Source organism: Streptopelia decaocto (assembly GCF_964273445.1).
Source record: "Streptopelia decaocto genome assembly, chromosome: 1".
NCBI classification, from domain to species: domain Eukaryota; kingdom Metazoa; phylum Chordata; class Aves; order Columbiformes; family Columbidae; genus Streptopelia; species Streptopelia decaocto.
The window spans coordinates 154,764,450-154,792,273 of record NC_138663.1 but is presented as its reverse complement, the minus strand read 5'-3'; the positions used below and the strand labels follow the sequence as shown (position 1 = coordinate 154,792,273).

The 27,824-nt window shown below is 39.9% G+C and overlaps 1 protein-coding gene across 7 annotated transcripts in view; it reads left to right on the top strand.

The window, feature by feature from the left end:
* Positions 1 to 1,330: 1,330 nt before the first annotated feature.
* LOC309450685 (DNA excision repair protein ERCC-5-like) overlaps positions 1,331 to 27,824 on the top strand; it is a gene marked incomplete at its 3' end in the record, with an annotated part of 33,307 nt that continues 6,813 nt past the window's right edge. Inside the window, exons 1-19 of one of the 7 annotated variants that reach the window (XM_082073720.1) lie at positions 1,331 to 1,691; positions 2,733 to 3,338; positions 4,837 to 4,963; positions 5,850 to 5,945; positions 6,054 to 6,158; positions 8,016 to 8,110; positions 9,377 to 9,509; positions 12,641 to 12,724; positions 15,373 to 15,469; positions 16,385 to 16,619; positions 21,276 to 21,451; positions 21,969 to 22,084; positions 22,180 to 22,272; positions 22,993 to 23,053; positions 23,915 to 24,058; positions 24,935 to 25,142; positions 25,402 to 26,346; positions 26,749 to 26,978; positions 27,363 to 27,482. In XM_082073720.1, coding sequence (XP_081929846.1) covers positions 2,849 to 3,338; positions 4,837 to 4,963; positions 5,850 to 5,945; positions 6,054 to 6,158; positions 8,016 to 8,110; positions 9,377 to 9,509; positions 12,641 to 12,724; positions 15,373 to 15,469; positions 16,385 to 16,619; positions 21,276 to 21,451; positions 21,969 to 22,084; positions 22,180 to 22,272; positions 22,993 to 23,053; positions 23,915 to 24,058; positions 24,935 to 25,142; positions 25,402 to 26,346; positions 26,749 to 26,978; positions 27,363 to 27,482 — 3,555 coding nt within the window. In that variant the 5' untranslated portion in view covers positions 1,331 to 1,691; positions 2,733 to 2,848. Of the gene's footprint in view, positions 1,692 to 2,732; positions 3,339 to 4,836; positions 4,964 to 5,849; positions 5,946 to 6,053; positions 6,159 to 8,015; positions 8,111 to 9,376; positions 9,510 to 12,640; positions 12,725 to 15,372; positions 15,470 to 16,384; positions 16,620 to 20,103; positions 20,120 to 20,150; positions 20,638 to 21,275; positions 21,452 to 21,968; positions 22,085 to 22,179; positions 22,273 to 22,992; positions 23,054 to 23,914; positions 24,059 to 24,934; positions 25,143 to 25,401; positions 26,347 to 26,748; positions 26,979 to 27,362; positions 27,483 to 27,824 lie in introns of those variants that run through there. The other 6 variants (XM_082073717.1, XM_082073719.1, XM_082073714.1 and 3 more) reach the window with 6 other exon arrangements.

Sequence of the window (27,824 nt, the reverse complement as noted above, 5' to 3'; positions counted from 1 at the left end):
AAATAAATAATTTTTAAATACTTATGGCAGTACTGAAAATGCTCTGCTTATGTCTCCAGTGTCACTGTGTTTGTTCATGTTGAAAATATGATGACTGCAGTGCAGATGAGATGGGAAACATTGGCAGCAGTTCCACACACTGTTACCTGAAATAATCTTTTGTTCCTTTATACAGTTTTCCATAAGCGTTTTTGTTACATGTGTTCTCACTACCATCAGGGAAACCAAGAGAAACCTGGTGCAAATAAAAGGTCTGGACATCTGTCCCCTGGTCCCCAGGAGGAATCCAACACTCACATTTATGCTCCTACATCTTCCCCACCTTGAATGGGAAGATTTGACCGCGTCAGGGGGTGATACCAAAACTGAGCCAAGACTTGCCGTGAGCCAAACCGAGCCTATTTAACCTAACGGAGCTCGGGGTAGCAGGGCCGGGAGTCTCAGGGCACCAGAGAAGGGCGGCCTCTGACCTCCCCACCTGTCTTGGGTCCTGCGCTGGGCCGTGCGGCAGAGCTCCGGCACCAGCACCCGCAGCCCGACGGCAGGGAAGCACCGACCGCGGGCCCCGGTACGCGGGAGCGCCCGCATTCCAGAAGGCTGCGGTGAGGGCGCGGGGTGACCCCGCGGCTGCCGGGGCCGCAGTCTCAGCTGTCGCCTGTTCCGGAGCTGGGCAGCTTCACTGCCAGGGATGGCCGCCGGCGATGGGTAACTTATATCAGGATTTTCTGCGGTCACGTACCCATTAGTCATCGCACCTTCACGTTCTGCACCTGGAGCTCCCTGTCCCCATCAGGTAACGCTGCGCGTCCCGCTCCTCCCCCTCAGGCAGTGCCTCCCCTCGCTCTCTCATCTACCTCCCTCCTTTCCCGAATCCCCGTGCAGCACCCGGAGCCTCACCTCGGCGGGCAGGCGAGAGCGCTTCCCAACCCCAGTCAGTCCGGGGGGAGCGCAGCTGCCAGCCGGGGTACGCACGGCTGCCCCCGCGGGCCGACCCCCACCGCCATCCCCGAGATCCTTCCTCCCTCCCGCCTGTGGACCAGAGGCGGAGGAGACCATGAGGGCGAAGACGGGGGGGGGTACGACACAAGGTTAAATATGCGTCTCTCACAGCGCCAAGGTGTAGTCGCTTGCATTGCCGGCAGACGCGCAGGCGGCTGCTCTCACACACCGTGAGAGGCCACAGCGGGAGCACGGTCGCCGCCGCCAGGCCGCCCCGCGCCTCCCCCCCTGCCGGCCGCGAGAGTTGGTGCTGGCCGGCGGCGCTGAGGAAGCGGGGGGCGGTGGGGGCGCAGGTGAGCCCACGGCGCGGCACCCTCCCCCCGCGCGCCGTGTCTGCTTCCGGCGCGCTGGCGTCCCTGCTCCGCCGCGGCCGCGGGAGGCGACGCAGGCGGCGCCGCGCAGGTAACGGGCCGGGAGCGCGGGCCGAGCCGCCGCCATTTCCCTCTGCCCCCACTGCCGGGTGGTCCCGCACCGCCGGCCTTCGCAGGCGCTTTGAGAGAGAACAGGTCCGCCCTCCCGCCGAGCCGCGGGCCTTTCCTGCAACCCGAGGCTGTTCACTCTGTCGGCGGCGCGGGGGGCGGGCCCACGGAGCCGCGCCGAGGTCTCGATTGGCGGCGCCTCAACCCTCCCGCTCCTCCCCGGTGCTGCGCCCGGGTGTCCCGCACCCCGCGGGCAGCTGCGCGGGTTCCCTGGTGGGTGAATCTCCACGGAGATGAGGAGAGCAGGTTGTGCCGGGGCTGGGCGCTGTTGGGCTGGCTGTGTTCATTGCCAGCAGCTGCGGAGTACGTGCGTGTGTTTTGGTATTGCCTTGTAACCTTTCAAGTAGAGTCCTGCTTGTGTTTGGTCGCAAGACGCGCTCTGGCAGAGACACGCGCCGTTGGTTCGTGTTCCGTGACCAGAAGTCGGTGTCGCAGGATTCTGCTCCTCAGTGAAACTCATGCCTCCGGCGTGCCAGGTTTCCCATCTGCTGTGTGTGTCTTCACACCGCAGACGTGCAAGCTGCTGAGATGATGGATAATGAGTACTGTCAATTTGCTTTTTTTTTTTTTTTTTTAAATATCACTGAAAGCAAGCCAGCCTTTAAAGTTTGTTTTTGGTAATTCTTAGCAACTATAAACAAAATCTGATGCTTTGCTTTCTCACATCTTGTAGAATTGGAGGCGCATAAAAATAAAAGGGAACGCTTAACAGCCATATGAGGACAGGAGTGGAACAGATTGAGGGTAGTAGTGTCAGTTTACAGTCAACAGAGGTAATAGTTACTGTAATTTTCTGTAAGCTTGAACTTCACTTTCAGCAAACATGCAGGATTCTTCAGAATGAAGTGATTTTAGGTTGCTGTCTCTCTGATTTATTAATTTGCATGGATTAGTTTGTGCTCCACATATGCAAAGTGTTGTGGCTATAAGGAAATAAAAGTAGTCAACCACAGCTATGTAAATGTAGGAAAGTTTCTGATTTAGTTTTGTTTTTCTTTTTACTCCTGTATTGCTTCACAAGTGTAATCACTCATGTTGTGTTCACTGTTGCTACCACTATGTGGTATCACTATGGTGTATGCTGTGGGCACCTCACACCTCTTAAGCACGTCTAGAATTCTATAAAGACATGGTGTGTGTTGTGATGTATCTGTAAAAATATTTCAGCTTTTATTGTATACGAGTTCATAGATAAGCTTTGTGTATATTTTATATTGATTGAGACACTTGTATTAACTTGTCATTTTCTTTCAGGTACATTATCAATAGCTTGCAGAGGCAATGGAGGCAATGATGCAAACTCTGTTGTAATTAAAACATAAAGAAAAAAAATATTCTTAGCTGTACCATACTCTTTTCAGTATCATTCAATGCCTACCATTTCAGAAGATGAAAAGGAGAATGGTTCTGGAAATAATGGGAACACTGAAAACAAACCTGGGAAAGCATCCCCAGAAGCTTCTCTTCATGATCCCTTGAAGCCATACTGCACGTCAGACGCCTCCACTGCATCCTTGGTGTCCAGGGGAGATGGTCATTATCCATGGGGATGTCCTGTGACTCATACACGAGAGAAATTTTATACCATCTGCTCAGACTATGCTTTTTTAAACAGAGTACCATCTATTTGTAAAAGCCCAAGTGCTTCAGTTAGTGCCTGTCTGTCAGGCAGTGCTGCCTTAAATGCTGGAAATAACACACCTGGCTTACTCGGCATTCAAACCGGTGCTTCAGAAATAATCTACAGGGAAGATGCTGACTTGGAAAGCTTGCCTGGCGATCTTGGGAAGCTTCCCTTGGCGTGGGAAATCGACAAATCAGAGTTCAATGGCGTGACCACAAATCTGAAGAACAAAGCAGGTGAGGTGGTGAAGATTTTATGTTGTGATACAAAAAGGCGTTGTGTTTACAGGTTCATTGTGGAGGGGGCTGGTCAGCACAGGTATCTCTTGAGGAATTGCTATAGAAGAGCCTGTATGTCATTTCAAACATTTTGCTTGTCAGGAAAGGAGAGGGTGAGGTAGGAGGAGTATAAGCCAAGTGTAGCTTCTGGGAAAGTGGCTCTAAACCAAGGCTGGCCTTTGCTTAACTGTCTATGGGGTTTTTTTTGGGGTATTGCTTGTGGTGGCTTTTGGTTTGGGTTTGTTTTCCTTTTTTTTCCTTGGGTTTTTGGGGTGTTTTTTCTTTCATAGAGTGTGGCACGTTGTGCAGTGATTACTATCACATGTCAAGTACAGGCTTGTCACTTGCACAGATGTTTCAAGTACTTCTGAGATGTATTTTGAAATTAAAAACATGGTTTACTTATGACATGTAAATGAAATAATTATAGTTATTTAGGAAAGCAGTTGTTTTCTGTAGTGAAAACGTATGTATTTTGATTTGATATATGTATACAGTGCTAGGGAGCCCATTTCTTCAAAACTGGCTTCTTTGCTGTTTCCTATGTTTTTTTCTCCGCCTGGTCACAAATTGCAACAGTGCATCAGGCACTTTCATATGCATTTGTGTTTTGTGTGGTGGGCTTTTTTGGTGTGTTTTTTTTTTTTTGTTTTTTTTTTTTTTTTCTTTCAGCTGACTGTAGCTGTTTTCCTTAATGGGTTGCCTAGCTAGTCAAGTTCCTGTTTTGTGTACTAGCCTGAAACCAGTTTAGCAGAACTTAAATACGGTTAGTAAATTGCCATTGCCTTTTGATGTGTACATGTAGTGTCTTTAAAAGTAAGAAATAAATAATAATATTTTACAGGATGATAAATTTTGCTAAAATATATGTGGTATATTTCATTTGGATATGATGTCTTTAAAATGGAACAGAAATATTCCTGCTTTAGCATGTGGCCCAACTCTTTTAATTTTCCACCATCTCAGTGGCTTACAAAAAGGAAAAGACCTCGCGAGTATATTATTCTCACTGGATTTGCATTTAAGTTTTCATCAGGAAGTGCATCTGGTAACAGGACTTGGCTGTGAAAAACAAGTGCTTCATTATATTTCCTTGTGCATTTAATGTTAGGAGATGGGAAGTCCATGAGGCCTGAGAGTCTATTTTTGGGATGGATGATTTAACGCATTAGAATAATGAGATTTACTGCTCTATCTGAACAGTTGGGCAGGTCACCATTAATTCTATTAAGAAAAACAATATGTTGTTTACAGAGCTAATGGCAGCCTTACAAACCTGTTGACAATCTTGACTATGCATCTGAAATTTTTCATTCAATTAATGTTTAGTCCAAGTTTGGACATACTGACGCAACCAGTGTCTCTATTGAGGTTCGTGCTGTAAGTAAAAATATTTAAGAAGATAGATACAAAAGGTAAACTAGGTATTCATTTGTTTCTGAAATCTGTTTTGCAGGCAACATGAAGAAGCAAGTGACAAAGAAAAAATCCCTAGACAAAAAAAGCAAACAATACAGAGAGTGTTCTCAGCGTTCTGCTCTTGAAGATGTGAAGGAGAGGAAAGTGTTGGACCTTCGGAGATGGTACTATTTATGAATTTTATTTAAGATTATCACCATGCATTTTGTTCGTAATCACTCTTGCTGGTTATCTGATTTCAAACTTCTTAGTAATGTCTTAATGCTTTTCTTTCAATTAGAAATGGGGATATGTTAAACACGTAAACTAAATCTCATACTTTCTACGAGAAGAATGAGAGATTTCCTCCCATTTTTTTAAATGGTAAAACATTTTTCTTTCTAAACATTTTTTTTTCTTTTAGTAATGGGGATTCATTGCTAAAAAACCCCAAGTTCATTAGCATGGTCAAGCAAAAAGTAACCTTAAACATGGTACTGATATGTGTTACTCCTAATTTTTCTTTTGACAAGGAAATACTTGATCAGAATCTGTCAGTTCTATACAAAATATATCAAATGAATATAGTTCACTAAATTAACTTAGTTTAATGAATCGGTCTGGTGACATCAGAAAGTTAGTTAGCTTAGAGAATCTGCAACCTGGAATGACATTCATTAGTATACTGATAGAGATGCAACTTACTACAAGTTCATGTGTTAGAAGAGAGTGGATCAAACTGTACGTTGTGTTAGTACAGAACCATTTTTTTCCTACAGGATCTTTTGTACAGAACTCCCATGGGGCTGTTAGAAATTTGACTGATTTATATGAAATAGAGCGGTGGTATCTGACAAACTTAAAGAAATTGTTAACATATTTGCTTTTTTTTTTATTGTGGTTGTTAAGAATGTACTATTCTTTCTTTCTTTTTTTTTAATACCAGCAAAGTAAAAACATTTAATATAACATGACACTTCAGTGGCATGACACACAGAAAAGTAGTTCAGGTTGCTCCTCTTATTAAATCAATAATTCTTTCTAATGTGTTTGGGTTCTTGTTTGGTTTAGGTATTGTGTTAGCCGACCTCAATACAAGACTTCCTGTGGAATTTCATCCTTAGTGTCTTGCTGGAACTTCTTATATAGTACACTGGGAGCCGGAAGGTAAGTCACACACAGACCACTTTGCCTCTAGAGAGTCCAAAATATATTGTTAATCACTTCATAAAACAACTTCTTTTTTTTTTTTTGTTTTGTTTGTTTTTGTTTTAGTTTACCACCTATTACTCAAGAAGAAGCTTTGCATATACTGGGTTTTCAGCCCCCATTTGAGGAGATTAGGTTTGGTCCCTTCACTGGAAATACAACTTTAATGAGGTATGTCTGGTGCTTTTGATGTAGCTTGATTGTTAATGTATGCAAAAATAACATAAAGCTAAGAGACAGAACCTTTATAGTAACAGTTCATTTATTAAAAAAAAAAAAAAAGTGTCTGACATGAGTTAGTCCTCTTAAGCTTTAGAATAATGAAGCATACCTGGATATTCTGACAGTGTCCAAAGAAACCTTTCAAAGAGTTTTTTGTGCTAGCTGTTTTGTATAGTGCAGTGTTGCTACACAGGTCAGGTGAACATGAAATTCTGTTGGATTTTTGGTTCAGTTTGTGTAATAGCTGTGTAATAGTCTAATGAATCCACTCTTGTGGTTAGGAAATTTTTTCTTCACCCTCATTTTCCTGTTTTTGAAAATGCACATTGAATGTTTGTTAATGTCACTGAAACAGCCTGAAAAGGTGATTGATATACTGGTAGCTTTATGTAAAACTTAATTTAAGAATTAAAAATGACATAGTGAGTGCTGCACCTTTGCTGCTATGGAGCTGTTCAGGAAGAAGTGGGGGGGGAAACAAGAAGATATGGGGCTGGAGTCACAGAAGACTTGGACTTTCAAATTCTGTTTCACTTCTGCTCTGCTTTTTCCTGATCTTGATGAGTTTGGTCTAAAATCTTTGTCCTTATTTTCCTGTTTTATTAAACTCATAAAGAATTTTAGGATTAAATGGGGCCAGGAGCATATTGTACTTGAGTGCTGAAGACAGGGCTTTGGTGTATTGCCTTCTGTGAGATTCCAAAATTTTGCAGTGTTCTTGCCTGTTTCATGATTTGCATTTGATATATTTAGTATTTTTGAAGGCAATATGTAAGGTTTGGCGCAGAACATAGGTGCTGGATTTGAAAATGTGGCAGCACTTCCATGGTAGCATACTGGCTAGATCATTGCAGAGTGTTACAAAAACTTCCTTCTCTGCCTTAGGAGACTTGGATCCAGATTTTGTATCTCTTTAGGAGTATGTCAGTGTATAGCACCCCTTACAGACTAAACTGATAAGATGTTCTCTCTCATTATGTCAATAGTCTGTGCAGATAAAAGTTAAACTTTGAATTCTTCTTCTTTTTTCCCTTTGAGTGCATTAAGTGCTGCAGAAAAGTTACCCTTAATAGGTGGTGTTCTTTTTGTGTGTGTGTTTGTTTGTTTCTGCCTCGTTAAATTATTTTTAAGTACTTGGCAGACTGGAAAACAGGAGGGCTGAGAGCCAACACCATCACCCAATGTAGCTTTGTGATTGAGGTATCATCTTCAGAGAAGTGAATGTGAATCTTCTAATGTGGAAAAGTGAATATTTGAGGAAAAGTCTTCTTTGCAGACCTGTCCTCACTCCCTGCTGCTGTGAGGTGCTGCAGTATGGGACTCCTGTAAATGCCTTGGCATTGTGAAGCTCATGTGATAGAAGCCCAACATGATTTGCAGAAAGTCTCACTTGAAGGGTCCTGCCTTCTGGTGTCTTAGAAGATTCCCTTGGTGTAGCTTACAAATTGTGGTTGAAGCTTGGCATTTCAGAATTTCAGTGTATTTTGAAAAGCTGAGTAACTGAAAATTAGAAGTGACTGGATGGAGCACAATAGGACCTTTTCACATCCAGTCCTTTGGTTATTATGGATATATGTTTGGTCTGAAAAAGCAAGGTGAAGAAAAAGCCTTTGTGTATTTATTTGTCTCTCTAGGATATGTTAAGTTTTGTTTGTATGATGGTCCTCTACAATCTATATATCAATATGGTAGGTACTTAGTAGCACACTGAGACTTTTTTCCTAAACTGTCAAGCAGGGGAAAAGTGAGAGAGAATTGCATTTAATAACTCTTGAGTTACTACAATCTCTAAGCTTATTGTTTCAGATGGTTTAGACAAATAAATGATCACTTCCATATCAAGGGATGCTCGTATGTTCTGTATAAACCTCATGGGAAGAACAAGACAGCTGGAGAAACTGGTATGTAGCTAATCCTAAAGCATTCACCTTACAGTGTATAAACTGAAAAATCCTGCAATGTGTCGCATTTGACTGGACAAATTAATCAAGTGGTATTTCCAGTTTGAGATAATGCCAAGTTGCCTGATTTTTCTGGTTTTACTCTTTCTTTTATTTTGCTAAAACTTAAATTTGTAGTTTTATTTTGATAAAATATATTCTGTGCTGTAAATTCTGCTATCACAGAACTAGAATTTTAAGGTATCTTAACAGGACACTGCACTTCCAGTTCTGTGTTGGTGTCCTGGAAGGTGTGTCTGCTGTAATACATTGGAGGAACAACACATTTTTATTTCAGCATTTTAGAAATCTATGTTGTATGAAAACTTAGAATGTAGAGCATGAAAAATATTAATATCTTTAATAAATGTTTTGTACTTTTAAAAATTTATTTTTTGAAGTTAGTGAACTCATCAATTCTGCTTGACTTCAACAGCTGTCTCTAAAAGTTAGGTGATTATTCTAAATTAGTTTATGAAGCTGCATTTTTATGTCTACTTTTAAGTGTGTTACCTAAAGAAAAATTATACTTTGATACATGGTTTATTAGCCTTTGGTATAGTCTGGGTCATTATCTTCTAACTGGAGAGTTTTTAAAAGGATAAAATAATGCTGAAAATTTTGGGGGGAGATTGTTAAAGGGGAAATCTTTGTTGTTGTTGTTCTTGGTATCCCATTTGAGAATTCTGTTATGTTTCAGTGCCTTTTCTAGTCTTTTCCTGAAACTGAGCACTGCAGTCACATTACAAAATACTGTATGCCCAAAAGTGGGAGGTGTTCCTGAGATGGGAAGCTCCAAGAAGCTCACGATATCAATAAGTTTGAAAGCTTTCAGAGGTTTCAGCAGTATCATTGATGTGTGCTACATTTGACTTGAGGCAGTGGGACTGCTTTGTGTTGCAGTGTGTATTTCCTAGCTTAAGCGATGCCTTTTTTTTTTTCCTTTTTTTTTTTTTTTCTTTTCCCCAGAGCAAATAACTTTTAATAAGTCTTTGATCTAGATACAATGCACACTTTATATTGCATTTCCCTAGTACAGACTGTGTGGCAGATGTTAATTTTCTTGTACCGGGCAGGAAATTAAATACTAAGAAGTTTGAAATCAAAACTGTATTTTGTACATGCCTGTCAGGTCATGTCCTCTTATTTTAAAAAACAGTGTAACTATTTTATATTATCAAACAGGATCCAAAGCACTCTGGGCTGTAACCTCATCTTTCTTTGTAGCTGCAGGGGCACTTGCAAAGCTAACACGTGGACTGAAAGATGAAACAATGGCCTACATCTACCATTGCCAAAACCATTATTTTTGCCCAATTGGATTTGAAGCAACCCCAGTAAAAGCTAGTAAAGCCTATAGGTAAGATACTGTGTTTATGCTTATTTTAGTGAAGGAAACATACAGAAAAATTTACTGGAAGTTAATAACCATTTTTCTCCCTAAATACCATTTCAGTGTGTGTTGTAAAAGCATTTATGTCGGAACTAGCAAAACGCTACTGTGTAATTTGAAAGGACTTAAACACAACTAAGCAGACTAGATTGAAAGAATGTAAACAGAAAACTGTGAATGGTTGGAAGGAATTGTTTAAAGACATTGTAGCCATATATAGAGAGGGTAGTTATTTACTTGAAGGACAAGTGAAGGTAACTAGTCTGACAAATAGAACCAAATGGGCTGAGAAATCCCAGGTATTTTTTAAGAAAAAAAAAAATGAAAAGCCAGCTAATTATGGCAGGAGTCTGTTTCCAGAGAGCTTGGGAGAAACAAAAGAAGTGTGTCTGTGTCTGTTGGCGTTTTTCTTCATAAACTATAAGCAAAAGGCCTACAGTTATATTAATCCATTATGACGTGGATGTGAGAAAATCTGCATTTTCAGAAACCCATGTTTTTGTACAGTGAGAACAGGGGATGTGTAGGTATTGCAGGATGGTAGTTATATACTTTTTTGCAGTGTTGACTAATGATGATAAACTGCAACTACTGGAGTGTAGGACTTTACAAAAGTAAACATATCTGAGTAATTTGTTACCAAGAATTGTCGGCAGGCTGGAGGAGAGAGAACCTCTGGACTACCACAGTATGTTTGGAATACTGGAGCACTTCTCAAGGATCAGGAGAAAAGTTAATGTGCCAGTTGTTTTAGAATAAAACTACCGTTGCCTGAATAATTTCAGATTTGTCAGGGTGACATTACTCATGATAAAATAATGGAATAGTTTATATAGGTGTCAATTTAATGTAGGTTTTTAAAGAAGATAATAGCATTGATATTCATACTGAGTTTAGGGAAAGTCTTGTAATAAAACCACAAAATTTTGTGGTTTGAAAAATTTTGTAATCTTGAGGCAATGTATCTTAGCTTTTGTAAGGCCTTTAACTTGCTGCTATATGATATGCTGAGAGTAGTTTGTTTTACCTCATTCACAGAATCATATTAAATTAAACTGTTTTTCCTCTCTCAAAGTATTAATAGTTGCAAACACAATATGTGTTGGAGGTTTCTGTTGGACCTTCTCAAGGTTCAACTGTTGGTCAGTATTTGTTTTTATTATCATTGAGCATAAGAAGACAATCCCTGACAAAATGAGCAGATACCAATAGCAGGGAGTGCTAAACAATGAAAAGGGTAGGTCACTGGTGTAAGGTGAGCCTCAGTCTTGCACTTCTCTTTCCAAGCAGTCTACCTTTGGCTGTGTTGAAGATGTAGAGTCACATTAAGCAATGGAGAATTCTAGCTCTATTTTAGAGTTCAAAATGGTAATTGTTTGGAGGGAATAAAGCATAACATCTGGATCTCATTTGTTCCCAGTGTGAGTCTGACCATAGGGTTAATGAAAGCTTTTAGTAGATGAACAAAAGAATACAGAAGGTGTTTTAAGATTGCATTGACTGATATGCCAGGTGAGTGATAAGGATGTGGAAAATATGCCCCAAATAGAAGTCCAACACATCAGGCTGCTTAAGTTTACCAAAAGGTTCATCGCTTACTTACTTCATAAGTTACTAAAAATCTGCACTGAAAGAGCAAAGTGGGAAAAAAAAAAAAGTTCACTAGATCAAAAATGCAGTTTGATAAATAATACAGCCCAATGTGTGGAAACTTAACATGCCTTATATCTAGTTTGAATTTATATTGTTTAGTAATGAGCAAGAGCAACAATTTAAATACTTTACCCATGGTTGAAATGGATTCTCAGTCACTAGTGATTATATTTCTAAGTCAGTATCAGATTTTCTTCCAAACAACAAATCTCTTCTAACAATCTAACATGAAGTAATGAGTTCAAGGAGCTTTTATAGCCTTATTGTAGGCTGGAGGCCAGACCAGAAGAACACCCTGTTCTCTTCATATCTTTTAATAAATTACTGGGAAAAAATATGCTTAGGTTCCAGAAGCACTATCAATAAATTCTGCAGCAGTTCTTGTTTACCTGTTTTTGCATTCTAGTTACAAAGGCAAGCTTTTTTTAAAAAAAATTAATCTAAGAAACATAGTAAGTTCCAAAAGAAATGGGTAGATAGGTTGCTAGGCTAAGTTTAGGAGTCAGTTCTTAGGTCACCCACAGACTTCCTGTATGATCTTAGGTTGCTGGATTTGGACTCGGGAGACCTGGGTTCAGTTCCCAGTTCAACCACAGACTTCCAGTGTGACTTTAGGTAAGTCAATCTATCCTGTGTCTTGGTTTCCCATCTGTACAATGATGGCATACATTGTTATTTTACAGGGAATTATAACTAAACAAATTATGGCAAGCAGTAAGACCTTATGCTGTCTAATTCCCTAGGCAGAAAAATCTCATTTTTTGTTACAGTTGAAACTGAAGTACTTTTTCATAGGATAATTATACACAGGAAGTCATAGAACAATCCTCTGTATCTCATCACTCTGCCCTGATGGTGGTCACAAATTTTCCCTGACAAGGTTACTGCAGGCTTTGAATTTCTTGGAAGCTGCTCACAAACCTGAACTAGTATTGGTTGAGGGTTTTGTTTTTCATATGTGATAATGGATGCTTAGGAGTTGTTTCATGCAGGTTATAGCTGTCTGTAACCATGGTCAGCTGAGGTATAGCTTAAAAATAGCAGAAGGGACTCTTTCGTGACTGTGTGGGACATCACGGATGGGGAGGAAGATGTTTGTTCCACGTTTGTGTGGCTTTCCACGACTCTTATTTCCATTGTTATGTTGATATTTGGATCTTAGAGTAAACTGCCTTTCATCCAAGTAACGCTGTTTTTCATGAAGATCTTTTTTTCCCAAATAATAAGCAATAGCTTGTATCTTGCTTCCAGGCCTTGTGAAACAAAATGTTTCCCTGTATGCAATTGCAAACACTATTTATAGCATAGGAGCTGTTTTCTAGTTTGGCTGAGGAGACAATTTTAAATGTTAGAAAATCCTAAAAAGAACAATAGAATGTTAATCTCTCTTTTTCTTTTTAGTATGCACAATAAATCTTACTAGGATTGTATCTTCTATTGAACAGAGGTCGTGTCTTGCAGCAAGAAGTAGAATATTGGATCTTAATTGGAGAGCCAAGCAGAAAACATCCAACAATACACTGTAAACGGTACGTTACTTAGTAAGGATATAAAACAGTATGTTTTCTTCCAAAACCATTTGTATTTCTTTACTAAGGGTCACCAAGTGACTTTTTTAGTTCTTTTGAATGAATATACTAATATATGCTGGGCTTGGATAGGTGTAATCTTAGATGGGTAAAAAAGTGGCTGGATGGCTGGGCCCAAAGAGTTGTGGTGAACGGAATCAAATCCAGTTGGCAGCCAGTCATGAGTGGTGTTCCCCAGGGTTCCGAATTTGGGCCAGTTCTGTTTAATCTCTGTATCAGTGATCTGCATGAGGGGATTGAGTGCACCCTCAGTAAGACTGCAGACAACACCAAGTTGGGTAAGAGTGTTGATCTACTGGAGGGTAGGAAGGCCATACAGAGGGATCTGGACCAGCTGGATTGTTGGGCTGAGGCCAGTTGTATGAGGTTCAACAAGGCCAAGTGCTGGGTCCTGCACTTGTGTCATAACAACCCCAGGCAGTGCTACAGGCTTGGGGAAGAGTGGCTGGAAAGCTGCCTGGCAGAAAAGGACCTGGGGGTGTTGATTGACAGCAAGCTGAACATGAGCCAGCAGTGTGCCCAGGTGGTCAAGAAGGCCAACAGCATCCCGGCTTGTATCGGGAATTGTGTGACCAGCAGTACCCAGGGAACAGATCATTCCCCCTGTACTCAGCACTGGTGAGGCCCCACCTTGAATCCTGTGTTCAGTTTTGGGTCCCTCACTGTAGGAAAGACATTGAGATGCTGGAGAGAGTTCAAAGAATGGCAATGAAGTTGGTGAGGGGTCTGTAGCACAAGTCTGATGAGGAGCAGCTGAGGGAACTGGGGCTGTTTAGCCTGGAGAAAAGGAGGCTGCGGGGAGACATTATCACTGTCTACAACTACCTGAAAGGAGGTTGTAGCATGGAGGGTGTTGGTCTCTTCTCCCAAGTTGCAAGTGATAAGACAAGACAAAATGCTTTCAAGTTGTGCCAGGGAAGGTTCAGATACGATATTAGGAAAAAAAATTCTTCACTGGAAGGGTTGTCAGGCATTGGAACAGACTGCCCAGGGAAGTGGTTGAGTCACCATCCTTGAAGATGTTTAAAAGACATATAGATGAGGTTCTCAGGGACATGGTTTAGTGGTGGACTTGGCAGTGTTAGGTAGCAGTTGGACTCAATTACCTTAAAGTTCTTTTCCAACTTAAATGATTCTGTGATTCTATGGTATAAAGTTGGTGTGCAAATTAGACCTACAGACTAGGAGGGCTACAGGGCACTATGTAGAAATTTCATTTATTAGTTATATTTGCCATGATAAATTAATAAAATAGTTTTCTGAGCTCTACTTTACGTGCTAGTTCATAATGCTTAATATTAATTTCTTAAATGATGCAACAGTACAAAAGAGCAGCATTTCTTGATAAACTAATTCCATGACCAAAACATAAGTTTTAGCAAATAGATTCTCTGCCACCTCCTGAGTTTATTATAGAGTGATTTTTCTTGATATATTAGGAAAAGACCGGGGGTGGGAATCACACAACTTCTTTGTTCTTCTCTACTTTCTAATTATTTTGAAAAGTTGTTTGAAAGTGCTTATCTGGCAGTTTCATAGCCAGTCAGATCTATCCCAGTACGTTAAACTCAAAAGTTCTTTGTTTGTTTGTTTTGTCAGTGGTGTGACTATGTCAATAACTGTAAATAGCTGGATATTTTTGGCTAATGAGATTAAATGCAACAAAATAAAAATCACATTATGCATGCGGTTGCTGTGCTGAGAAATGGCATATTATACATCCCACTGGCAGAGTTTTGTTCTGTGGTATATGGGCTACAAATGGCACAGGAAAAGATCTCTGGATGTAGAATCCAAACCTTTGTAATACTATTTTTGATTGTAGAGACATTATTTTTCCTGTTACAGTCCCAATGGGAGGTATCACAAAGTTTTGTGCTTAAGGTAGGGGGGCAAAAGTTGGGCTAGAAATGGATTTTCTGAACTTAGAGAGTGGTATTAGAGAGAAGCAAGTAATTAAACATTAAAAGAACTGAAAAGGCAATATGTAGGCTTAAAGAGGTCTGGAGTATGGGGATATTGGTTTCACTGGGGCTAGAAGGAGCTATGAAACTCCAAAGAGGTGAGTGAATGGGGAATGACTGAATTGGTAGTTTATTACAGAAGGGAATTAAACAGAATGGAGGAGTGAGTTATGGTGAGACCTGTCTGATAAAACTGGATATACTGGGTGAGAAAAACAGACAAGGGTTCAAACAAAATAATGTAAAAGGGTAAGAGAGGATTAAATAAAGTAAAAAATAATTTTTCTCCTTGCTTAAACCACACTTTGGTTCTTCCTTTCACAAGTGGATGAATTGGTATGGGTAAGCAATGCAACTAATGACTCGTGGTGCTCTTTCTTTGGAAACTGTTTCCTGAGAAGAGGAATAATCACTGTGAATGCTTTGATTAAAAATGATGCTTTTATATCTATCTGGATGTATCTAATACTGAGGGGTTTATATCTTTACGCTTTCGTTTATCTTTAAATCACTGCTAAGAGTATTTAAAGCTGCAAATCTGTATTTGCATGTGTATGTACGTGAGTCTTAGTGGTGCTGAGGTTTAATAAATATCAGCTGAGTAGTAATAATCTTATTCCGTAGGTGGGCAGATATTGTCACTGACCTAAACACCCAAAATCCAGAATACCTAGACATTCGACACCTAGAGAGAGGATTGCAGCATCGGAAGACAAAGAAGGTAAGGTAAACTTACTAAGATGGGAGGAAATTCACCGTAGACTTTTGGCAAACTTATTCATACTTCAGCAGTTTAAGATCACTAAAAGAAATTCGTTATGAGCTACTGTTGAAGACAAAAGTCAAATATGGGGGTACTTACATATCAGTCATTTATATTTGCTTGCAGGACAAGATAAAATACAGCCGTAGCCTGGCATATACTAGGATGAACCAGGGTATCTGTGTATACAATATGTTTGGTCACAGTATTTAATCTTGTTGGTTTAAAATGTAGCTGTAGCAAGTATAGAAGTACTGTACAAATTACAGACAGATCTTTTTGGTGCGTGGCCTTCTAGCTACATGTAAGCAGGAAAGTACAGTCAAGTAGGATCAAATTTAAAAGAATGCCTGTGTCTCTGTAGCATGGACTTACTGCCAATTCACATAGCTTTCTTTCCTATAGATAGGGCTATATCTTGTGGTTGGGGAATGGATTTTTGATTTGCAGATTGAAATTCTATGAGAAATAATAGGCTGAAGAGAGAATATTTGAAATGCGGAGACCTATGAAAGAGCATCAGCAAGCTGAGAAGATGCCAGAAGAGATAACTTGAGTGAAAGTGGCAGGAGAGTAAAAAAGACTGACAGAAAAGTTACACAAGCCATGAAAGATTAAAAGGATAACTTTAAACGATGAGAAAGAAGGCAGTAATTGAACCTGGGAAACAATCAAAATGTATTGAGCAGAGTTGTTTGTTTGTTGATATGGTTTTTTGGAGGGTTTTTTGTTTGCTGGTGTGTTGGTTTTTTGTTTGTTTTTTTTTTTTTTTTAACAAATTCTTCTACCTGCCGAGATGTTAATTTCAAATATTGATGTATATTAGAAATGCGTCTGTGTGCATTTAACAAAGAACCTTTTTACTTTGATTAGGTTGGAGGAAATCTTCATTGCATCATTGCCTTTCAGAGACTTAACTGGCAAAGATTTGGTCCTTGGAATTTTCCACTTGGAAATGTTAGACAGGATAAACAATCCCAAACACAAGGACATGGAATTTCCAAATCTGAGAGTGAAGACAATATCTCTAAGAAACAACATGGACGACTGGGACGATCTTTCAGTGCGGGCTTTCATCAAGAATCAACGTGGAAGAAATCTAATCTTCGTGAGAGGAGGAACAGTGGGTATCAGAGTTATAATGATTATGATGGGAATGATTAAAATTAACTTTAGAGAATGGAGTTGATATATTAAAGTTAGTTTTAATCAAGACATATTAGGGATTATTAGTCCTAGAATGCATATGAATAGAAATTATGGTATAAGATACAGCTTCATAATTGTTAAATACAACTGATGATACGGTTGCAATGGATGAGATCTGTATAAATTCACAGAAAAGCACAGATTATTGTAGTTTTGCAATCAAAAGTATGACAGAAAAATCAATCATTTCTTCTGAAATAATTGTACTGTGTCCTTATCCATGAAAACAAAAGAACAGATTGAAATTCGTCAAAGTAATAAACAGACTTCATTGAAAATACTTGGTATTCAAAAGCATGAAAATTTATTACATGACTTTATAAAAAGGGTTATTCTTCAAATGATGTAAGGATAAAGAAAACATTGCCTTCCTTTTTAACACTCCATTTTATTAAGGCTGCCCATATCCAGTGAAAATTTAAAAATCACATAGGTTAGAAAACCTCATCAGATTTCTGAAGTGAATGTACGTTCTCCATTTAGTTCCCAGTAGACTTCTGTCAGATAATCATATTTTGTCAAGTAGATCTCAGATACTTTTCCGGTAGCTAGATGACTGTTTTAGACTGAGAGGAATTGCCTGTAGCAGGGAAAGTCTGAGGACAGACCTTCTTTCTTGCTTTTGTTCTGTGGGTACAATGGCTGAATTCTTATCCTGGAGCCTCTTGAGAGCAGAGACTCGCTTAACACAAGCTTGTGAAATTTGGTATTAAAAAGCTGCGTTTACCATTAACCAAATGAGCTAGCCGAACACTGTGTTCTGTTGGCAGTTCTTTTCCTTGTTCGGACTTAAAACCTGTTGTCATTTTTTTTCCTGCTCTTTTAATTGTGTATGAAGAGGGATGCAAGTGCCGAAAACTGCTGGCAGCCCTAATGATATACCTCTCAGCCAGCAAACAATTAAAGCTTTTTCAGGTGTCCATCTGCAGTCTCTTTCTTATTTTCACCCTCCTCCCCCAGTTTGAAATTCATTCAGTTGTTTGCCCAAACACATCTCAACAGTTGTAGCTTTTTGCATACAGTTGTTCATTCATACTTGCTCAACTATTAATTTTTTGACATTAAAAGATTTGTCATGGAATGTGGGGGTTTTGTAGGTTGCTGCTTTTGTTAACCAAAAATGGGAAACTTTTAGACTTTTGTTCATTCAATAAAAATTGTTTTCTATTTTGTTGTTTGCTTTTCATTTGTCTTGAGAATGGTGACCATATGTTTAGTGAAGGTTTTCAGGAAAGCAGGTAAACAAAGGATCAGATTTGCAAACTCTGCTTAGCAAAGTAATTCTGGAGGTAGGATCTCTTTGCATGTAAGCCTGTGGAGCTTTCATGACTTAACCTCTGATATTTAACTTCCCAAAGTCTACAGGCTGACAATTGAATAAAACCCATGGGTTTTGAAAATGTAGATATTTTCCAGATGAACTATTTTCAGACTTCATTTTTGCAAGCTGAGGAGTCAGATCTTTTTAGAATACTTCAGTGGTGTTCTTTAGGGTACTTCAGGCTTAGATGAGTTGCATAAATGTCTCCTACTTTTCCTTAATGATAGTCGCATTTGGGAACAGAGCGTTGTGTCTCTATTATCAGCCTGCTGCTGTTCTTTAATAGGTGTGTTGTGAGGAACTTAATTTTTACCATCACTTTGTTTTGCTCTTAGTTTGGGGACTCACACTTCGTTAAGCAGGTGGCACTGATAAGAAGAACAAAGATCTTTTAGAAACCCCTAGGCATAAGCTAGCAAGACTAGGCCTAATGTAGCAAGAACAGGCATAATGTTAAACCTAACAGAGCAACAATAGCTCTATAGAGACTGGACAGGAGGCAAAGCGGGATGTCCTCGGTTTGCAAGCTGGGAAGTGTAATGTTCTGTTAAATGAAGAAAGAGTTACATGGCTTTTGCTGAGTAGCAGCACAAAATGGCAATATGCGTGCTCAAGAAATCAGGTCAAGAAGCCAACGCTGGGCGGGGGTACCAGGCTGTGAAGACACCGGAGACCACTAGAGACCCCCGATGAAGACCCTCGAATACCAAAGAAGGTCTTCCGGCAAAGGGCGGGGTTATGTAAATAATTTATGTTTAACGCATTAACTAAGCAGTAGAAACATGAATATGCAATAGGTGTATGCAATAAATACCAAGAAGCGTGAATCACATGCATGCTCGATTAGAGGAGTAATCTCCGAATGTCCGGTGCGCTGCAATGAAAGCGCCTGCTTTTTAATGCTTTCAAAACAGCATTATAGAGTCTTTTTGCCGACTTTTCGATATCAGCATCTCTAACAAATGAAAGATGTGTATCCTTGGGGACATGCTGCTGGCACCCGGCAGCTGCCTTTCCATAGGGACTCCTGGCTGGGAGAAGCGGGTGCAGTGAGGCGCACGGGGGAGGTGCTGGGAGGGGAGTGGGAAGAAGGTTGGGCTGCAGGGTGTGTATCCTTGGCATCCTTCCGGTGAATCTTATGAGAACCATGCAGCAGCATTGCCAAAAAACCCAAAACCAACCAACCAAGTGTTTTTTTTTTTCTTTTTGCAAAGTTGTGTTTGGTACCTCACCTCTGTGCAGGTGAGGATTGGGGTGTATTAGAAGGGGGGTGGTTAGTAGGTCGAGGGAGGTTCTCCTTCCTCTCTACTCTGCCCTGGTGAGACCACACCTGGAATATTGTGTCCAGTTCTGGGCCCCTCAGTTCACAAAGGACAGGGAACTGCTGGAGAGAGTCCAGCGCAGAGCCACGAAGATGATGAAGGGAGTGGAACATCTGCCTTATGAGGAAAGGCTGAGGGAGCTGGGTCTCTTTAGCTTGGAGGAGACTGAGGGGTGACCTCATTAATGTTTACAAATATATAAAGGGTGAGTGTCACGAGGATGGAGCCAGGCTCTTCTCGGTGACAACCAATTAGAAGACAAAGGGTGATGGGTTCAAACTGGAACGCAAGGGTGATGGAGCACTGGAACAGGCTGCCCAGGGGGGTTGTAGAGTCTCCTTCTCTAGAGATATTCAATAGAGATATTTAATTCCACCTGGATACATTCCTGTGTAACCTCATCTGGGTGTTCCTGCTCCAGCAGGGGGATTGGACTAGATGATCTTTCGAGGTCCCTCCCAATCCCTCACATTCTGTGATTCTGAGGACCTGGCGGGCAGCCGCCGGTCTCCTCACTGTGGCCCCTCCGCCTGCGGTGTCCCACAGGCAGCCACGGGGGTCCCGCGGGGAGGGCAGCTGGAGCCACGGGAGGGGTGGCTCCGGGGCGTGTGAAGGGCCCGTGAGAACTCAGCTCCCCTCCCGCTCGGCAGCGCGCCCGCCATGACAGCCCCGGCTCCACCCCGCGAACTGCGCTTCCCGGCGGGCTGCGGGGCAGCGGTGGGAAAGCGCATGCGCACACAGCGTGGGGACGGGCCGGTGAGTCTCCGCGGCCTCCCCTGCCCTCCCCTCCCCTCATCCCCTCCGGGACGGGGCCCTCGTTCCGCCGCTCCGCAAAGCGCCTCAGCGTGTCCCCGGGGCGGGGGACGGTTGTCCCGGGACCGTGGCGGTCCCTGCAGAGGGCGAAGCCGAGGCTCCTCTGGAGCTGTCGGCCGGCCAGCAGCTGTAACGCTGCGCTTGACGGGATTTTTTAAAAGGTTTTTCAGGTACCGGAAGGTGAGGGGATCGTCCGGAGCCGGCCCGAGCGGCTGCCGGGGCGTCCTCACCAGCCCAGCTCGCCTCGGTATTCTCGTTAGCAGTGGTACTGCGTTCTCGTTAATAAAGCATAAGTGGATTATCTAATCATTGGGATATTCTTTCTTTTCTTCCTCATAGACCACTCTTCTCTCAGGGCGGCTAAAAAAGGACAATGGGAGTCCAAGGACTTTGGAAACTGCTTGAATGTGCTGGGAGACCTATAAACCCAGAAACGCTGGAAGGAAAAATTCTTGCTGTTGGTATCCTTTAACAGTATAGCTGAGGAAACAGATTTCTGAGGGAGATTACTTGAACTATTTCCCTTATTTCTACATGATCTATTGTGTTTAGCTTTTTTTTTTTTTAAATTAAATTATGGCAATATTTTGATAAGTAGCTTTAATGCTTTATAGTATGTGGAATACTAAGCTTTTTTTTTTTTTTTTTTTTTTTTTCCTTCCCAAGATACATTTTTGATAGCTTACTTACACAAATGTTGGGCTGTAGGGTATTGTGCTTTAAAAATAAATGTGCTGCTTTCAGTAGGATTATAAGATGAAAACGTTTAAATAATTTTGCATCAACTTTCCTGTCATATACACTTGGTTAAATGCTGGAAAGCTGTGGAAAGAGGTTACCCTTCACTTATTTGTGAAAATAACTGGGGAGGTACTACTTGCTGCACAGTTGTTTCAATTCTGCTTCTTGTTGAGGATAATAGTGGCAATAATTTATTTTTCTCTGAAGTTTACAAGTGTTTGGATAACTTTGGCTTTGATAAGCCAAGCCTGGAACAGTGGGCAAAAGCCAATCAGTCAAGTATGTACACTTTATGGAAACTATTAATATGGCATATGTAGAAGATAGCACATTTTTTTCCTCTTAATGGTTCTTTAAGATATCAGTATTTGGTTGAACCAGGCAATAAAGGGAGCCAGAGATCGTGGTGGTAATTCCGTACGAAATGCTCACCTCCTCACTCTGTTTCACCGACTCTGCAAGTTACTGTTTTTCCGAATTCGGCCTGTCTTTGTTTTTGATGGAGAGGCACCGCTTCTGAAGAGACAAACCTTGGTAAGTACCTTTGCTGAGTCATTGCAATACAAAATAGGATGCGTGTCTGCTGATACTAAGTAGCCATTTTCAGTTTCCTTCTTATTCTGCTTGTGATTGATTCTGAGCCACAAGGATGGAGGGTTTGAAGTGCACTGCTGTGCAAGTGTTCTTTGCAATCCTACTCTTGGTCAGCTGTTGGAGATGCAGCAGCTTCTTTATGATATATTCAGATTTGATTTGCCTAGAAAACAAATTGCAGAGAGGTAGATGATGGCATAAGCCTGAGTCTTGCTTCATAATGGACTTGAACACAACTGTCATGACAATTTGTACTCAGAAGCTGAAAACTGCTCCCAAGTCCCACAGAGGAAACTGACATAAAGAGATTTGGAGGATCCAAAGGCTGTGTCCCCATTGATGTAGGATGAGTTAGTAGTTGTTCGTAGACACAGCGTACAGAACTATAACATAATTCACTGGATATGTATCTTCAGCATTCAGCAAAATCTTGTTCGTGTTAATCTTATTTTCACAGGCTAAGCGAAGACAAAGAAAGGAAATTGCCATCAGTGATTCTAGGAAAACTACAGAGAAACTCCTGAAAACGTTTTTGAAGAGACAAATTATCAAAACTGCACTTAAAGGCAAAAGGCAAGAGTAAAAAATATTTTCCCCTTGTTTGTAAGTGACAGATGAGTTTTTACGTAGCTGTTAATCAATATTGTATTTTTTTTTCTTGCCATAAGCAATGAAGCTTTTCCTAGTATTACACAAGTTCGAAGAGAAGAGATTGATGACATGTATGTATTGCCTTCTTTAGAGGATGAAGAGAAGGACAGGTAGGTAGAATTAAGAAAAATAACTGAAATGGTTATAATAAACTCAGGTAAAAGTATAAGCCTCAGGTTTATATTCTGCTGAAAGGCTTTTGACCCATGAAACTCCATAATATATAAAGTATATCTCTTTAATTTATGTTTTCTTTCAGTTTCTTTTTGGATGGTTTGGTTTATAGCTCTGAAAACAGATGCTTTCTGGTATATATGGGAGGGTCACAGAAGAACCTTTCAACCCACAGATTAAATTTCTACACTGGATTCATGTTTAAGGATGAAAGTGCTACCTCAGTCTCTGTGGCCATATCTATATGACTGCATGGAACTGATTTATGCAAGCTTGGGTAGCTGGTGTGGAAATGCAGAGCTATCCATTAGATTACTCTTTGCACAACTTGGAAATACCTTTCTATACTTTATGTGCTGACCATGTAAGAATCAGTTAATGATTTAAACAGCAACAGTTGTCTTCATCTGGTTCTAACTGAGATAAGTCTGCCTTTTTGCTTTCTGTTCAGATCTTTTTGACTTGTGTATGTATTTGTATGTGTGTGTATGTGTTTGTTTGTATATGTGTGTATATACGTGTGTGTGTTCTTTGGTGTTGTGTGTGAATTGTTATACTTACTGGTGAAGGGTTGACAAATGTCCTTTTACTTAAAACAGGACTTTTATTTTCCAAGCTAAATATCTATGTTTTTTTTTTCTCTTTGTGATTTTTAGCTCTGAGGAGGAAGAGGAAAAAGAATGGGAAGTGAGAATGAGCCAAAAAAAGATGTTGCAGGCAAGTGCATCCTGATTGCCCTGTTACTGTGAACAATCCCATCATTCATGAACTATGCTTAAAAAAAAACCCAAACAAAGAAGTTAGAAAAAAGTGTTTGGAGGTATAGGTCTTACTATAGCATTACTTATCAAGTGAACAAGTTAATTTTAAGTAGTGAATGAACTCCTGCTAATGAGGAAATACAAATGTAATTTTTTCCACTAGAATACAGCAGAATAAGCATTTCTTATGGTACATTTTTTTTCTTCTTACTACTTTCTCTGGATTTGTAAAGACAAAATTGTTTTTTGTAATGATATAAGTGAAATTATTCATTTATGCACGTGTATGCACATATAAGACCACATATTTAACAAAATTCCCGTGCTTCTCCAAATATGAATTGATATTGAAGCACTTTGATCCTTGAATTTTCTTGGATAAATTCCATATTCCCTTCTGATGTGCTGATCTCATGGCAAGAGGAGGAAAGAAATATTTAACCTAAGAAAAAGGCATCATGAATAATAAAATTATCTCTGCTTTCATCAAAGTAAAAAAAAAAAAAAAAAAAGAGCTCTTGTAAATGCTGTTTATCTCTGAAGTAGTTCACATTCAGAAGGAGAACCTCTTTAGAAAGATAAGATCAGACTAGCTGAGGCTGTAGGACCTGCTTTTGCAATTTATACTAAATATCTTTATAAAAAGAATAAAACCCAGTTTCTTATATACTGTACATCAATGGTTATGTACTCTGTTAGGTAGTAGTTACCTTTTTTTTTTCCTAACTGTTGTTATTTGAAATGACGCCCTGAATGTTTTATTGTCCTTGCTGTGCTGTGATATAAAATACGTTTGTGTTGTTTTCCATTTTTGTAGGAAGAGTTATGTGAAAATCCTAATTCTGTAGATATTGAATCAGAAGATTTCAACAAGCTGCCTCCAGAAATAAAGCATGAGATCCTGACTGATATGAAAGAATTTACGAAGCGAAAAAGAACACTATTTGAAGCAATGCCAGAGGTAATATTTAAAATAGTTTTCAAGCCTTCAGAATTGAGTGATTACAGTTAATATAGATGAAGACTACCTAAGAGTATCACATCAGAAAAGGTTTATTACCTCTGTATTCAGAATCTTATCTCTTGATTTCCACTAAAATTGGCAGAGCTAATTCAGTTTGACAATAATGGAAAAAAAAAAATCATGCTCTGTCTCATGCCTCATCAGCATTACACCCAAGATTTCAATTTCAAGAACATTTGACTGATGTGGATAAACCAGACAGAATGACCACAACTTGGATTCCAAACCCTCAGGTTGTTTGAGGAGCTGGCAGCTGTGAAAAGGCTTTTGTAGCTCAGGCAGGTGTGTTACCGAAGCCATTCAGAGACAAATAGGAAATCCCATAATGTCACTTCTGCAACAGCTTTTCAGAGCACAGTTGGGTTTTAAAGGTGTAATATATGTTAGGTCATATGATAGCTTGTGCCCGAGTGTAAGCTAACAACCGTCATAATAAAACCATCTACAGGTGGATTCTGTTATAATTGCAATGTTATTAAGATGGGGACCTGTTCCTTTAGCCAGCAAATTTCATTGATCATGTCACTAAGACATGATTGTCACCTCATTGTGTTTAGCCGTCATTCAGAACTACTTAATGGTACCTGTCAAAATTGTTGTGTGTTACCAGGCTAGTGTTGCTATGACTTGGCAGTACAGCAGTCAGTAAAAGACAAATGTTACCTGCTTAAAGGAAGCTCTTAAAATTCACTCCAGGGCATGGTAAATGAACTTGCTTAAAAGGCACAGCTAGTGTCATTTTATTTTAATTGACTGGATTATTGTGTGTGTTTTTTGTTTTCTTTGTGTTGTTTTGTTTGTTTGTTTTTCAAGGAGTCCAATGACTTTTCCCAGTACCAACTTAGGGGTTTGCTTAAGAAAAGCAACCTCAATCGATGCATAGAAAATGTACAAAAAGAATTGAGCCAACAGCACTCAGGTGAAATCCAAACACAATATGAAAATGAAGGTGGTTTTGTGAGAGAAGTGGAATCTAGCAGGGTATTCTCTGAAGATACTTCTCACTATATCCTAATAAAAGGTATGCCAGGTCTTAATTTTGTAAAACTTCTTGTTAAGTGTGTGCAGTCCGCAGCTATCAGTTTTAAGAAAAACCTGAATATTGTTTATGGGTGCATGTAACCAATACTTTTTATGAAATGTGCATTATTCTTAGACATGATTAACTGTGATCTATAAATGTGTAGAAAACTGGTTTATTAATCTTTATATAAGGATGTCCATTATGTAAAAAGTATAAAGCAGTTTTTTACTAAAAATAATGAACAAAAACCTTTCAGGTATTCAAGCAAAAGAAGCTACAAGTGGAGACCTGGAAACTACTGCAGGACCCTCATCAAAAATGTTTGAATTTAGTAAATTGATGAAAATCGATGAATCTTCTGCTAATGCAAAGCCAGTTGCATCTGACAAGTTGCAGACGGAGAACGATAACAATGTGGTGACAGCACCACCCTCTCCTCGGACTTTGCTTGCTATCCAGGCAGCTATGGTAGAAAGCAGCTCAGAAGAAGAACTGGGGGATGAAGATACAGGACGATTGAACGTGGACCAATCTGTAGAGGAAGGCAGTGTTTCCCCAAGAACACTGCAGGCAATTCAGCAAGCTCTGAGTGATGGTGATAAAAGGGAGGAAGTTGTTACTGTTAGAACTGATGGAGTGCTACCACAAAGATCAGAAGCGAAGGATTTTCTGCTTAGTAGCTCAGATGAGGAAGATCAGATTCCTGAAGTTAAGGAGGGAAAAAAATTACCTACATCTACAATTCATTCATCAAACCAAGTGACTATGCAAGACACTGAATTTGAACAAAAGAATCAGGAGTTGGAAAAAAATCACATTACACCCAAGGACACCAGTATATCCAGAACTGATAATTATTCTTGTATTGACAATACTAAAAAAGGCAAAGATGATGTAGACAAAGAAGATAGTTCCAAAATGGACTTAAATTCTTTGGGAGATAAGGATATAAACTTGTGCACACAGAAGCCAAGCTGTTCCCCTGTACAAACTAGTATAGGGGCTTTAATTAATGCCAAAACAACAGACTTGTCTAAAAAAGAAGAAAACTTGAAAATTTCTGAAAATACAGAGGAAGTAATTTCACAAACAGAAGGGAAGGTATCTGAGGTACAAAAGGATGTTAGATTTTTTCCAGAAGCAAAAGGTCTTGAGGAGGAAAGAAAAGTGATATCACAGTCCGAAGACAGTGATTCTGATGGTATGTGCTTTTTAATTATGTAAAAATATAAGCAAATAGGACCTAATTGTATTTGTAATCAGTTGAAATTAACCTTTTCTCCTAGTAATAAATGCTTTAAAATACACCTATTCCTACTGATGTACAGGTGGGAAGAAAATCTGATCTATGTTTTCCCTTTGGTGTTATGTTTTGTCATTGAAATCTGAGTATAGAATATGGAGAGTCAGGAAAGCATGCTGTTCTGTACATTGAACTTAACAGGTGTATTAACAGTGAATCACTTAGTTTCTGTAATTTCATAATTCTTATATCTAGTTACTGCATATAGCAAAACAAGAAATCACTGCTCAAGTTAAAAATGCATACAAATACCTCTTTTTAAACAAACTGAAGCTTGAAATCATTATTTTCCTTCAATAGGAAGCTTTATTGAAGTGGATACTGAAATCAGTAATGAGGCTGAGTCTCCTCCAAAATACGATGAAGAACTTGGTGATAAAACAGCAGTTCTGGAAACTGAGGCAGACAGGCATGATATTGTCACACAGGACTTGCTGAAGGAGTCTGAAGTGCAGTTGGCAAATGATCAGAATGCTGAAAAAGAAGATGATGGTGAAGATGCAGCAGATGAGTGGCAAGACATCAGTTTGGTAACTTCTTGTTATTTGTTTTGAGCTAGTAGTGAAGTGCTCTGTCCCCAAGCAGTTTTTAAGGAAAACTGTCGGAGAGCTTACTGTTTCATTGCTTTCTCATGTATGTATTTAAATCTATAGGAACTGATTTTTCTTTAAAGATGGTGGTTAACCATAATCTCTCTGAATTCAGAGGGAAACTTCAAAGTTTTAGCACTCTGATGAAAAGACCTCTCTCTGGTCTTATAATTTACTGCATTAGGGAAGCTAATTAATAGAGCGAATGGAAGTGAATTAATGGAGCATATACTACTAGAATAATTGTACTTGGAGACTTAGTGCTTTGCTTAACTAAGTATACCTGAATTTTTGAAACAATGAAAACCTTGTTTTATTTTTCAGGAAGAGCTGGAAGGATTAGAAAATGACCTTTCTGCTGAGCAGAATATGCTTCATGCGCAAAAACAGCAGCAGGAACGCGTTGCTGCTTCTGTAACGGGACAGATGTTCTTGGAAAGCCAGGTAGTATTTGTTGAACAATTTTGATTTGATATAGGCCAGGGGTGTCAAACTCATTTTTACCGGTGGCCCTATCAGCCTTGCAGTTGCCTTTGAAGGACCAAATCTAATTTTAGGACTGTGTAAATGTGGGAATACTTATATTTATACAGTCCTAAAATTACATTCTGGCCTTTGAAAGCAACCATGAGGCTGATGTGGTCCCTAATGAAAATGAGTTTGACGCCCCTGATAGAGGATGATGTGGTCATCCCCTCTACTCCAGTCAAACATTTTCTCAAAAGCTGTTCGTAACTTTGCTTAATTATAGGTAAGGAATATTTAACTGGTGTTAAATAATGTATT